Source organism: Stylophora pistillata, chromosome 5 (assembly GCF_964205215.1).
Source record: "Stylophora pistillata chromosome 5, jaStyPist1.2, whole genome shotgun sequence".
Classification (NCBI taxonomy): domain Eukaryota; kingdom Metazoa; phylum Cnidaria; class Anthozoa; order Scleractinia; family Pocilloporidae; genus Stylophora; species Stylophora pistillata.
The window spans coordinates 7,817,924-7,832,558 of NC_142523.1; the positions used below are offsets into that span (position 1 = coordinate 7,817,924).

Below are 14,635 nucleotides of genomic sequence, written 5' to 3' on the forward strand. Positions count from 1 at the left end.
TTTTTTCTAATATAGAATTGTTTAAAAAATTTACAAACAAATCAGGCCGTGTAATTTTAAAAGTTTTCCCTTCCGAAAGGCACAGAAATTTGAATAGTGCAATACGTCGAAAAGACTGAAAATGGCTTGGACGTTTGGTTTTCCCAACAAGTAAGTATTCACGAGCCGCCGGTAGATTTTTTATATGATAGAAACGAAAGGTCAAGAACGACTAATAATTATTTTGATTAGAAAAACGATGCGCACCAGCTGATATTTTTGCCCTTGGATTTAGGGTCAAATTTACGCAAAACGACCTTGTTTAAGAAGGAGTTGATGTATGGGCCTCTAAAACTTTTAGAAAAGTCGAAGAAAATATAAACTTACCTCTTTTAGAAAGCGTAAATGGCATACTTTTAGTTGATATAAAACAGAGTCTGAATTTTTTTTCTTAACTTGCTTTGCGAGGCTGCTCAACTTCGCAAAATTTGCCTATTTTGGGGTTCGCGCCAAGCCCCATCTGGTCGAAATCGGACATTTCTCCATTACTCAAACAATAAAATTCGCTGAACCTTTGAAACTCCATTTTCGAAAATAGTTCTATATAGGGATTCTTTCTCTGAAATAAAATAGAGGTCGATTGTTTTTAACTGTCGGGCGATGTTTGATATTTGGAGGCAGCAGCTCTTAACTCCAAGAAATGATTAACATGTAACTTCTCCCTATGATATCCATCAAGAGATTATAATCTCTTGTATCCATACAATATCCACTAGACTGGTAATGAGATTATTCAAACTTATCAGCTTAAGTTGTTAACTTGATCTTACACCAAATTCTCGCAACTAATTTACGAGGAAACGTGTAGCAGTTAGAGGTGAGAAACAACAATCAGATCTTGGGAGTTATGGGGTTAAAGAAAACGAAATAACTCGGAAGGAAGTGCATCAGGCAATAATTTTTCGGTTTTGGCTGGGTGTAGACCTTTGTTTACATAACTTTGTCTAAGCTTTTTTTTTTTTTTTTTCTATTATCGAGCACGCTGTGTCGTTTGGCGAACGAGATAACTCTTTTGCCTTGTGGGCTTATTCTTCACAGCAAGTAGAAATATATTCGACACCAAACGCCGGAACTTAGTTGGTTTGATGCAGTGGCATTTTGAGCTCTGTCTGTTGGATCTTAAAAATCAGAAGATATGAAAATGTGGGATATAGAGCTTTTGGTGGTTCTTTTGCTCTGGGAGACTGTCTATACAATGACGGCAGATCTCGAGATTTCTAGGAAAAAGCAACCTTTTAACAACGGACGGAAGAAAGAGAGAGATTCATTTAAAATTCCTTCATCTTTATGTAGTGAGAGGTTCAATTGCGAGAGATTCAACGCTGAAGGGACAAGTAATGGCGATGACTGCACCTGCCTCTGCCCCAAAAATTATTCGACATTTGTTTTTTACAACAAGACTTGGGGTTGCCAGGAGAACGAGAAAGTTCGTACTTTATTAGGTGAGTAAGATGCCACGAAATACATGAAATATCATATTAAAAGAATCAAAAATTTCATTTTCATTTCGATGCAAACAATGGAATAAACTTCCGCAAGGGCATTCGCTATGGCATGCGTCATGCATTAATTATGCAGAATAATGACTATCAAAACCTTACTGCAAGAAAACGCGCCCTTATTCGGAATTATTCGCTGTCACACCTACTGTTTAGCCCTCAACCATCTCATTATTCTAGGCAAATATTTTTTATATGTTAACGCTTTAAATACCATAAATTGCCGTTTCGATGATTTCGTCTCACCTGTGCGCGACAAAATTTATCTAGAAAAATATATTGCTGTCACTTGTAATAACGAGAAGGAGTTCAGGAACAAATGGAAATTTTTTCTGTCGTTATAAGATTGTATTGTCTTTTTTTTTTCAACTTTGTAGTTTGACCTCTTCGCTATCTTTTTTACTTAACAGTTTATTAATTTCTGGAAATTCAATTCCCTTGTAGTTTAAATAGCAAACAGAATTCTCAGTAGTCACTCGACAATTAACATGCAAACAATAATGTGTAAATAGATCAACTGTAATTAAATTTGACTAGTGTAACTGTATTGTTATATATGTATTGTAAGTAGTGTAAGTTAATGTAGTTTAAACATGGTGTAAAAAGTAATTATAGTGTAAGTACATGTGTAAGTGTAATAAACAATGCTGTAATAAAAAAAAAAAAAAAAAAAAAAAAGAAAACGCGCCCTTAGAAAATAAACCCCTTTTATGCAGCCGTCCTTAATTTTTCGTAATTATCTACAGTTTCCTTTAAAATCAATAATCTAATACTCCTTCCACAGTAGATAAGTGATGCTCAGTGCCATAATTACTCATAATTACTCATTAATTATTAATTATTAATTATTAAAATAATTACTCATTCTTAACACATATGTCAACAGGAGGCGACACAGAGGGACACTTCCGTTTTAGAGACGAGATGAAAGGAAGCAAACTTCGCGTGTTGAACATTAATGACAGAAAAAAATTAAAACTGCGTCACACCATGCATAATTGTACCCAGGATAGACGCACCAGGTATTTCAAATGTGGTGGCCGCGAATATGCATCAACTGAAAGCAACCCTTTTGAGCTGATAGCCAAAAATAAAAGGTACTATATTAAGGTATGACTTAAACTTTCTTTCAGTTATCTCTTCACTAAAAATAACTCTTGCTTCACTCTTTTTCTTACGAACAACAGACAATGATAATAGTAATCACATATACTGAACAAAGTGTATCGTTTTTGATTGGTCAATGATTAGCGTTTAGATAGGTTAAAGAATGAAAGACGGGCTCCTAAAGAGAAGCACAAGTATTTTAGTAATTTGGTTTTTCTACTTGAACACCAAAACTTTTGCTGGTGATTTCCCTCAAGATTTTAGAGGAATTGCTTTTCAGAGTTCTCGTACGTTGCTGACTTTACAAGTCCCTTTCATTATTTTTTTTTTAGGTTTTGTTGAGAGTCGTTCCACTAATCAAATCCGGGAAAACGACCAATTAAAACAAATTAAAGACTAAGAGGAAGCCAATAAGAATTCAATGTTAAAACAACAAAGCTTGCATCTTCGCTGGAAACGAGAGAGACTCCAATTTGATTTTCGTTTTTAATGAGACCAATCACACAGCAGCCGAGTGAAGGAGCAGTAATGCAATCTCAAAACATTTCTGATACATGATTGAAAACACTTTCGCGAATCAAGTCGGAAATGTGAGACGGAATTGACTTTGAATTCCATCTGCGCCATGATAAAGATTAGCCAATGTGCAAATGAAGCATGTACACTCTTAGGATATCCTCAGCTCGGTAGAACATAACCAGAGTGTTACTGACAATTATTGTACTGACCGCGGTGTTGTGTTGCGTATAGGTAATTAACACGACAAGCAAAGATTCCTTGAAAGGGAGAATAATCAAGCTCAAGATAATTTGTAATGACACTCGGAGAGGTTCGACTAGAAGCGGGGTGTTGCTGTTCAAATTTGAAGGATCCATTAATTGTAAGTTTTTAAAAACTTCCACACAATATTCGGAGTTTCCGTTATCTTTTGTTTCCTTGACGTCTTTATCATGAAAGTTAAACAAGAAATTGCTTAGGGTGTCTAGATCAAGTAAAATACACAATGATGTAAAGTAACGTTGTGTTAAGGTATTTTTATACTCGACTTAAAAAAGTCAAATTAATTCAGTAACAAATCTCTTATCATATGAAGACATTAATGTCGACGTAGTGACCACCTACATCAACATGATGATTGCCATTTTTATGAATGTCTTCATTTTCTTAACCAGATTTGCCGATGTTGATATTTCTTTTCTTCTTCAAATTGAATAAAACTACTCCGAACTGACAGTTAAGCCTAGAGGTCTATCTTTGCGTGTTGGAAGTCGCACTAAATATATGTTATTCACCATTAAGGAGGTCCGTACCGGAGAAAATTGTCTGAGTTCTTGGAATCCAATGAGCCGCACAGTGAATTAAGGCCCACTAAATTGACCAATCATAGTGCAAGTAATAACTGGAAGATGTAACAATGTTTTTCCGTAATCAAATATACAGCACACTGTATTTGATTCTTTTGGATTGATGTATAATTCACCTATGCAATCGATATCTCTATAGAAACAAAAATTTCAAGGAGTTTTCAGAATAAGAATCTTGTCCTATTTTGACATTCGTATCCCCCGCGATAAATTCCATAAAACCGCAAATCTATGAAATCTTATTTTTGAATTTTTTCTTTCAAGGTTCCATAACAATTCCTTTTCGCCCAAACGCAGATGGAAAACGAATCTCCTTGGCCCTCATCGGTGGTGTTACCGCTGTCATTTTCATACTTCTTATCATTACAGCCCTCTTGATTTATCGACGCCAATATTTAAAGTAAGTGAGTCTAAATTCCAAATGGAATGACTAGTAAAAAATGTCAAAGCTGAGAGTCTTATGACCTTTAAAATTAACACTATCTGTGTTTTTTTCAGAGTTTTCTTTTCATTTTTTTCTGTCTTTGATAGGAGAGACCCTCATCCTGGGAGAGAGAGTGAAGACAGACAGGTACAGATAAAGACATTGTCGTTTTTTAACCATCCCTGTTTTTTTTTTTTTTTTACTCCTTAATCTTGATTTTTTTTTTATTTTGTATCAGAAAACAGCAACGCTAAGTGCGAGCGCGGAAAATGGATCGGATAATACAAATGGTTATAACGAGTTAGCTTACAGAAAAGTAGGTAAGTGAAGGCAGCCGTTATCAATATGGTCACCGAAAAAGCGCTTTTATCATCTAGAATGAAGAATACAGCAACTGTTGTACATCTGCAGTTTGTAAATAAGCGTTTCGTGATTATACTTTGCTACTGGAAAGAGACATGAGAAAATATTATAGACAATTTTTTTAGATAAACGAAAGTTTAAACGTTTGTCTAAAGATATAGATTCAGGCCATTGATCGCGACGCTTCTGACTGCTATACTGCTAGACTTCGTCAGGCGACGAGGTTGAAAATTTATATGCCGCAATTTATAGCACATCGGTTCGCTGTCATTGGTGAATAGGAACTGGTCGAAATATATATGAGATTCATAAAGGAAACGTCTTATAAAATGAAAGAAAACTGCTGGCTGGTGATCGATTACGGGAATTAATCAGGAAAGAATTTCATTTCAATCTTTGCACTATCTAAAAGTGTTCACTATTTCGTTTTTTATACCTTGTTTTAGTCGTTTATTCATCAAGCAATCAGGTTCCTGTTCGCGATAACGAGGCACATTCAAGATATGAAAGAGGAAGTTATGACGGTAGTTCTGAAAAAGAACATGCGTACGCTTCCTTGGACATTCCTGAGGGATTAAATGTATATGGCCACAGAGACGACCGGGATACAGTTGCTAGCGATAAGAGGCCCCCTAAAAATGGCCCCGTGAGTATAGACCAACCCGTTTTTGGTCTCATAGAAGAAATCAATGGTGCTCAACTGGTGTTTAACGGTTTTGAAGGACCACACCGTGACGTTTCTCACAAACCTGGCCAAAACGGCACTATCTCTTCAGAAGGACCGTTCCACGGCACTTTGGAAGAGACTGCTCACTGCCTTGGAGGAAATACCCTGCCTATGCGAAAAACTCTTGAGTCACCCTACCTTAAAGATGTGGAAGAATCAAGCCAATATGGTTCCACGAGTCCGAAAGAGCCCGTTTATAACACATTGGAGGCACCTGTGGATGATGATGACAGTGACCCAGCATACAACATTTTAGAGGCTCCTGAAGGTGTAGAAGACCCGTGTGATCCTAGTGCTGTGTCAGTGGAAGAACCAATGAGTCATACTTTGGAACAATTCAATCCAAATATCTCAGAAAAAGGGAATGATTTGAAATGTACGACTGAGCCAATTTACGATACTGTTGATGAGTATCCATCTCATTGAAGTTCCATTTGAAGGGAAAGGTAGATTGTTGCAGTCGCACTGTAGAAACTTCTTTGACAGAGGATATCTGTGAGTCCAACGTGGCTTCCAGTTGTACTTTTGTTTCTTACTCAAGCAAACGCTGGAGTCTGAGAGTGGAAATAAAAAGTCCAGCTACGTGCATGTAAAGGCTAAGAAATTAGGAAGTCAAAAAGGACAGAGTACTTCCTCAATTCCACCCAACATTGATAACAGTCTGGTTTAAAATACGCAGTGTCAGATTTGATATGATCATCAAATATGGTCTCAAATGTTATTAGTTAAAAATTAACAAGACCTGACAAGGGGATTAGAAAGATTAGGCAGCTCGTCAGAAACGTTCCCCGTGGTGAGACGCAGGGCTGAGGTGAAAATTAGTTTGTAAGAGATAACAATAAGCTGAATAGAATTATCGAAAAATACTATTACTGACTGGGTCTTTGACTACTCGTGCTTGTTTTAGCCTCATCACTCACATTTTCTCTAATTTTATAAAAGGAAACATTTTCATTGCTACAGACATAGCAAAATCGTCCGTTCTTAACTCCTTGTTCCTTGTATTCAAATTCCAACTTATTCAAGATTCGAAAACTAACTCCCCACACGTTGTTTTGAATTATGATGAATTATAGTGAGTTGCAGTAATGATTCGAAAATAAAAGTACCATGCGGAACGGTTCACGGTTTTAGTATGATTTATGCAGGCTAAATCCATTTCTATAGTTGCTTCTCTGTTCCAGCCAATCAAGTTACGTTAAATAAAAGTATTAAAGCCGCTGTGACGCTTACATGTATATCAACGACAAAAGAGTGAGTTCGTGAACCAGCTGGCTGAAAAGGAATTTTTTTGCCAAAGTCAAATGCAAACATGTTCATAAGTCCTATTTTAAGCTCATCGGAACAATAACTTTTGTGTTTTGCTTTGACTTAAGCCTATTTGCGGACTAACAACAAAGTAAATATAACCGGCGATAGACAACAGAGGAACAATATACAAACAATTAAGACGTCAACAAAGATGAGAGCACTTAGCGTGGTTCAATAGGAACGAAATTTTTGCTTGCACTATGACGCGGTTTTACGATGCAGAGTAAAGGAGCTCAGTGGAATTTATAGCTTGACCGGAACAAGAAGGTATGTCGAAATATTAAGGGGAAAACTGACTTTCTAAGGGGAAATGTTACACGTCAAGTGACTGAGGAAACGTTACATCGAGTTTTCTGAAGTCGATAAGAAAACGAGCTGGATCTTTCTGCGAGCAGATTATTTTCAAGATTCCAAGCAAACGGTGGTCATTAGTGAAGAAAGATGAAACTCAATATTACGAAAATCGTGATTATTACCATCTCCTTTATTACCTTAACGAGATCATCAGAGCTCGAGATCACCAGGGTAAGACCAAAAGGAAGAAATGGATGGATGCAAGGCAGAGATCTCTTCCAAATTAAGTTATCTCTGCCCACTCGGAACAGCAGGAACAACAACATTGTGAATTGTGCAAGATTCAGTGCTGAAGAGATTAGTCAAAGTGGCGATCAATTCACTTGTTCATGCTCCAGTAGGAATGCCACATTAATGCTCGCAAACGATGAATGGAGATGCCTAAAAAACGTTCACGTTCGTAAACTGCTAGGTGAGTGCATCACAAAACGATTTTTTCTGACGATTTCGGTAGAGATCATCTTAACCCAAGATAGGTAAATTATCTTTTTCACAGAAAAGCTTGAAATAATAGTTACGTGATGGTACAATTCATGTTTTTGTCTCAGTCTTATAATCCATTCTTCTTGGTTTTTGAAATCTCTTTTCATCGTTATAATTACTTTAATTACGAACCAACACAGCCTAATTTGAATTGTAGATAGCTTTATCAGCCTAATGTAATATAAGTCTGCTCGGATGTTCACAAATAGCATAAAAATAGGATCGATTTTTCATAACTATTCCACCTATCTAGCAGTATTGGGTGAGAATTACCCCAGATCGATAATCAATAGTGAAAATATAGAGAGGTCGTCCCCCTGTCTTAGACTCCCAAACGCAATTTCTTTTACATAAACTAAACCCTAAGAAATTTATGTAACTTTAGTAATGAGATAAAGTAATCTACATTCCTGTAAATACCTGCAGCGATATAAAATAAAACAATTAATGCGGTCAATTTTGTATGTTTTTTCCTCGGACGATAAAGAGTTAAGGTTGTTGGAAAGGAGAAAAATACTGCCAATATATTTAACGAGGAGCTTCAATAAGCACGTCCCAAAATGTGTTCCTCATCGAAATAATTGCAACTAAATGAAGGATCTATTCTAGTTGTTCGAGATTTATGGGCATTTTGATTGGTTTTTTCAATTTTCATAGGCCTTAAGCTGCCTTAACTCCTAGACGAAATCATGTTTTACCTCTCAGTATAAAATTAGTACTCAGCTAATCTGCGTATTTAATGATATACCTCAACCTTGAAAACTCCCACACATCTATTTTTTTTGAAGGATCTACATGGCATTTCGAGAACGAGGGCCAAGACGATGCATTGCGCATACTCACGAATAGTGAGTCCAGAAGAGTGAAAGTGCCGTGGTTTTGGTTTTACTGCGGGGTAGACAAATATAAGTCTTGGTATATTGGATGCAATGGTTCCGAGATTCCACTGACGGGTGATCTGCAGTTGTTTACTATACAGAGAGGATACAATCACAATTTCCCTTATTTTCTGAAGGTGAGAAGCGAGTGGCTTCCATAATTGTAATCAAATATATATAGCGTGCCTGTGGTTTAAAACGTTGATATTCAGCGTTTATGTATACTTACGAGTATATCGTATTTCCGCCTGCCAAACCGGAGTCTTTAAATAATACGTTCGGAGTGGTATTTTCGAGGCCGGAAATGCGCAAATCAACTTCACTGACGTTTATGCGGAAGAAAGTGTAATAGAATAAGAAAAATTTGAAATGAAAGCTTCGTCAGTGAACGCCAAGATTGACCCTCAAGATCAATCGATCCGTCTTTTACATTTACAAAGCCATCCCGGCCTTTGTTGAAAGAAATATTCTTAATTTGAAAAGAAAGCTGCAAAGTTAGTATTCATCAAAACAAGGTACACCTTCGATGGAAAGATGCTACACATAATGGCCATATTAACCTGCGCCGGGGTAAAATTCATTGACGCATGAAAAAATCGTGCGTTGAGAAGATTGACGCACCTGCTGTAGCCAATACGATGCAGGAGTTTTATTGCATTGCACAAAATCTGAAGATCAAAGGATAAAACAGCCCTATATTGGTTCCACTTGAGTGAAATCTCTCTTTTTTACTGAAGTAGCTACATTGACATGTTATCTACCTGTCATATTACCTTTCTTTGACCGTTAACAGGTAAACAGGGGCTCGTCTAATGCCGATTTATTAAATGGACGAATTATCAAGCTTGGTATCCAGTGCACTGATCCAACAAACAATGCCCTGAGCACATCAGCGTTGCTGTTTAAATACGAAGGCAAAGTGAATTGTAAGTTCTCTTTCTCTTTCATTTGCACCGACAAAAATACCATGCTGTACCGAGGAGGTAGGATTTCCAAGTTACTAACTCTATTTCTCAGCTTTATTTTTGCTTCAGTCGAATACTATGATTGCCTAACGATGAATTCAATAGTACTAAATAATTACTGACGGTCATAATATTATATTGTATTCCCTCTGCATTATATTGCCGATTTCAGCCTGAGAGGGTATACACATTCAATCTAGTTAAAGTTTCTGAGGAAAACAGGCGGGTTTCTCTTTTTTTTAGAAGGGAAAATATGAGGGAAAATCTCAAACGAGCTAAAACGCTCAATATCGCAGTGGGTTGACTGCACTGTAATATTTTTCGTATTTCAGCCTTCTTGCGGTTTTTTTAATATTGTAGTGGGCTCGCTGTAAACTGCTTTGGTATTACCGTGTAAATTTTTTGATGAAAGGTTTTGGGTGCCATCGTGCATTGTAGATCTGATTTGGGAAAGTTTCTAAAGTAAATGAATAAATCCGGTTGTGCACACCTTACAATGACAATGTTTCTTCGTTACTGATGTGAAATAACAATCTTAATTAATAAATAATAACTGAGGCTCTCAGCATTAATGGATATAATGCAGGCAGTTTTGGTTAGGGGCCTCAGATGCCTGCATGAATAATAATAATAATAATAATAATAATAATAATAATAATAATCCAATAATACTGTGAGCCTCAGTACTCATGTTTCAAAGATCGACGACATCAACTCACACGAGGAAGGTCAAATTAACCCACATTTAAATGAACCACACAAATACCAATCTGAGATTATCGCACAAGTCTTACTCATATATACCAAATACATATTTGCAGTCTCCAATAAATGTGCTCTTTTCAGGCTCCTTATCAACGCCAACCTCCCAACCTGTGGTATCAACCAAGTCTTTCAGAACAATTTTCCCTTCAGAAACACCAACTACAGAAACAACGCCCAAAACAACGTCAACAGCGAAAGCTAAAACTTTGCAAACAAGTACAATAGCAAAGACAAAAGCAACACCCAAAATTACTGAGATCTTCAAAAAGGACACGAAAACTACAATAAAGGTGGGTAACTTGACTTTGTCTCCGGACAAGTCGTCGTTTGGCTTATATTGCGAACGTGTCTCACTTTGTACTTCCTTTTCGTACTCGTTTTATTTTTTTCCAGCACCCCACCAAAGAAACTGATCTTACTCTCTTTTTGTCCATGGTCCGAGATGAATCGATCACTCCCATTTTTTTTATTTATCATCCTTTGACTCCAAGACCAGATGTTTTACATATGCTTGTCCCTTTTTTAATTGACCAGCAATTATTGATCGCAGGGGGATGGAGGATTCTGGGAGGACCACGTGGATTTTAGGGGGAACGGAAGGGAATTCGTCGACGTTGCAAAAAAATATGAAAGAGGAAATAAGGAAAATTGATTGCCATTGTTAACTGCCAACGAGGGGGAGATGGGAGGGGGGCTTAGGGTTAGGGTTAGTGGGGGAGTAATACGAATATTAAAAGCCTTTTGACGAGATCTGGTAAATCTTATCGTGACAAAACCCAAGTTCTCCGATCTCCTCTAAGCAATAAAAAATGACCGGTCCCAAATTTTAACCAATCGTTTTATCGAAGACACTTAGATAAAAGACGAATAGGAAGAAACTAGGGAGTGTTGTCTTGATATCGAAAGCAAGTTTTCAAAGCTAAGACATATCCACAAAAGTTTTAGTCAGATACGAAAATTGTAGTGAAACGTCGGAATCAGGGAAATTTCTGATCGTGGAAAGAGACCGCGGTCTATCATTAGCTCCGCTTTTGCCTTTTACCACCCAGTTCCTGGAACAAGCTAAGCTACCTGTAAAAGTTTTAGGAATCTGGAACCACATTCAGTTTAGACAGGCTAATTTGAAGACAAATAAAAAGAATACGTCTCAAAGTTTCAAATGCGACAACAACGATTCGTGTGCCTTTGACAAAACAAATCATTGCCTTTATAACTTTTTCCCCATCATCAGGCTACTGCCCGTCCCAGTCTTGGCCGTGAGCAGAGAGTCGGTAAAAACTCATCAACCGTCGCCCTCATCGCAGGTCTCAGTTCTTCAGTTTTGGTTATTGTCATCGTTATCGTTTTACTGATTTATCGGCGCTTCTACTCAGGGTAAGTGAGTCATAACTTTAGGGTGGCTATGACGAGTGGTGTACTTCGTGAATTGGTGTTTAATGGTACTATAATAAATGTTGCTACACAACAATGTCTCTACCTTTTTGCGCAGCAATTCCTCACGGATTTCATTAGTTTCTCTTCAAGAGCATCATTTTAATAGACAAAAACCAAACTATAAACCTCATTCCAGAGACAATCGAGATACCGTAGGAACCAGGGTCAATGTATTTTGCCAACGTGCGCGAAGATCATGACACGGGATTGCAATTGGCTATTCATTTTTTGCGATGGATTCCTCTCCGAAACTAAAATGAAGGAATATGATTTAATCGTAGATATCTGAATCAATCGCCATGCTCTTTTTTCCACAGCATGAAACTCTGCGCGAAAAATGAAACTTTGGACAAGAAGGTAGGTTTCTATAGAATGCTTGGAGTTTTATACTCATTTATTTACAATGAAGATGTTTGCATAAGTTTTGGCTGTTCCATATTTCGTTGTCACATCATGTATTGCAGGAAACAGCTGTAGTGAGCGGTGAAACAAGCTCAGCGCACGAGCCGGAAATCGATGATGAAAACATTTACAAAGAACTCGAGTTGAGAGAACCAGGTAGCTAAATGTCATACTTAAACTTAAGATTTATAATTAGTTAATAACATTTTCATTTCTTTACTTTTGTGTTACGTTTATTATTATCATTATTGTCATTAGTTTGTATGTATATTTATATATTATTTTTTATGTGGTCTCAGCTGGAAGATATAAGCTCGTTAGCTACTCTAAAATTCGAGTATATAAATATGTATTTATGTATGTATGTACAACCAATATAACAACAATCATTATGACCTGGAATAAAATGTTCTGCTGTGAAGCGACATTCACTGGACACAATTATAAAAAAGGAGAAACAAAAAAACTGAACACACATCAAAAAAGCAATGACATCAACTAAAAAAAAAACTGCAACTGCAATTAAGGGACCAGTCATTATTTATGGGCGAGGGGAAGAGGGGAGGAGGTTCTGGGGATCGCTTGGTTTTCAGGGGCAACAGACAAGGGATAAGTGGTCAACAACAGAGTATAAAGGGGAATATAGACGATTGATTGCCAGTTAACTGCCATTATAACAAAGCTAGCAGAACCATGCAATCAAATATACGTAAGCGTGCTCAAAATGCCAATAGTGCACGCTGATAGCGTGAGCAAATCGCTTCGCCAGAATTTTTTATTTTGCGCGAGCGGCCATTGTTAGCGCGGGGAAAAATGATATATTTCGCGACAATAATGGGTACAGAGACTTGGCCCACCAGTTCCAAAACGAGGACAATTTTCCGGCCTTTTGAATTTTGTATTTAAACTGCAATAAAATACAACTCGAGCTTTCAAGAGAAAATTTGAAATGAAACCAATTCCCATTTTGGTTAATATTTCGCTTACCGCGAACAACCACTTCGGATATTGTTGTCCATTTTTCGCGTCGGATTTGATGCACAATTCCACCGGCTATGTTATAAAACAATTGGTTCATGCTTTTAGCTGTGCACTATCGAGTTATGGAGCACGTGAGAGGTTTGGAGAGCACTGAAGAAGCTAGAGTTACCCTCGACTATTGCCTCAGGCAACTCTTACGCTTCTTTCGTACTCTCCAAACTTCCCACGTGCCTCATAACTCGATAGTGCACGCTAAAGCATGGATCAATTGTTAAATAGTGGAGGGGAAGGGTGGATCATGAGAACATTACAGAGCCTTACGTGGAGATCAGGTAATTTTTATCATGAAAAAAAACCAAAATTCTCCAATGCTCCCCTCCCCATAGATAATGACCATTTGCATCTTAAAACAGCAATACCAGCAAAGTGTACGAAAGGAATATGAATCGTATGGCAGTTGTAATGGCGAAAAATACTAATGGTCACTTCAAAGCAGTTGACACCTCCATTTTGATCATGATCAGTATTGATTTTTTTAATCAATATGTATCTTACAGTTATCTATCAAATGCCAATTCAGCGAAATGCTGCACAACGTGCCGATGGAGATTCTCACGAAAATCACGTGTACGAGTCTGTTTACATTACAAAGGAGGGAAACTTTTATGGGCCAAAACGCAACGAGAAAACAGCCGATGGAGCTCTAGAAGCTTCAAACTATTATGAAACAACCGATATCAAGATTCAGCCATGTGGTCCCTTTCGAGTGGACTATTGCGAGTACAATGTCAGGGAGGTACCATCCCTGGCACCCTTACAGGGATCTGTCGAGGGACCTGATGATTATCTTCAGCCGGTGGACGATGCGTTTGTGAAACCTTATGCAGAAGTTGCAATAGGAAATGTCAATTATGGTTTTACATCAATGAAAGGGACAGTTGACAACGAATTGGAGAGACCTGCCAATCTTCATGGTGTGCAATCTGTGTACAACGTGTTAGATGAACCGTACGCTGAAAGTGCAGAAGAACGAAGTCATCATAATCCTGTGGCGTTAGCTATAGATGAGCCTATTTACAGCATTGTGGACGAATCTCATATTTATGGTATTCACTCAAATGCTGATTCAGATGGTACATACGAGCCAATTTACATTACCATTGAAGAAGAGCCTCGTGAAGGAATTATGAATAAAACACAATAAGAATGGTGTTCATGTATAATATCTAAAATAAATATAATTTTGACGAGTAATCAATATGTAATAACAGTTAAGACTGAGGGCAAATATTAGAGCGTTCCTCGCTCCCAAATGTGATTTCGTTCTAATTAAGGTCTGATTAGTGTGGAGAAGGACCCAAGAATTTGGACGCCTCCCGGTTAGCTCAATGGATAGAGCGCTGGACTGATGTGAGGGAGGTCGAGGGCTCGAGCCCCGGCCGGACCAACACTCAGGGTCTTAAAATAATTGAGAAGAATTTTCTGCCTTTCTATAACATAAAGAAATGGTTAGATATTCCAGATAGGAATAGGGACGAA

At 37.5% G+C, this 14,635-nt stretch overlaps 2 protein-coding genes across 4 annotated transcripts; both read left to right on the forward strand.

The window, feature by feature from the left end:
• Positions 1-801: 801 nt before the first annotated feature.
• Positions 802-6,662, forward strand: LOC111340983 (uncharacterized). The gene is made up of 7 exons (XM_088760604.1): positions 802-1,481; positions 2,425-2,648; positions 3,396-3,525; positions 4,274-4,409; positions 4,541-4,580; positions 4,672-4,753; positions 5,243-6,662. Exons 1-7 carry the CDS (start codon positions 1,175-1,177, stop codon positions 5,947-5,949), a joined length of 1,626 nt encoding a protein of 541 aa, XP_088616730.1. The 5' UTR covers positions 802-1,174; the 3' UTR covers positions 5,950-6,662.
• A 190-nt stretch (positions 6,663-6,852) lies between these two features.
• On the forward strand, positions 6,853-14,350 carry LOC111340992 (uncharacterized). 3 transcript variants are annotated; one of them, XM_088760602.1, is made up of 9 exons: positions 6,856-7,101; positions 7,335-7,600; positions 8,460-8,686; positions 9,343-9,475; positions 10,361-10,569; positions 11,511-11,653; positions 12,031-12,070; positions 12,178-12,271; positions 13,654-14,350. In XM_088760602.1, exons 2-9 carry the CDS (start codon positions 7,387-7,389, stop codon positions 14,298-14,300), a joined length of 1,707 nt encoding a protein of 568 aa, XP_088616728.1. In that variant the 5' UTR covers positions 6,856-7,101; positions 7,335-7,386; the 3' UTR covers positions 14,301-14,350. The 3 variants fall into 3 exon arrangements, with proteins under 3 accessions (XP_022803655.2, XP_088616728.1, XP_088616729.1); XM_088760603.1 differs by having other exon boundaries at positions 6,860-7,101; positions 7,530-7,600; XM_022947920.2 differs by having other exon boundaries at positions 6,853-7,600.
• The last annotated feature ends 285 nt before the right edge of the window (positions 14,351-14,635 follow it).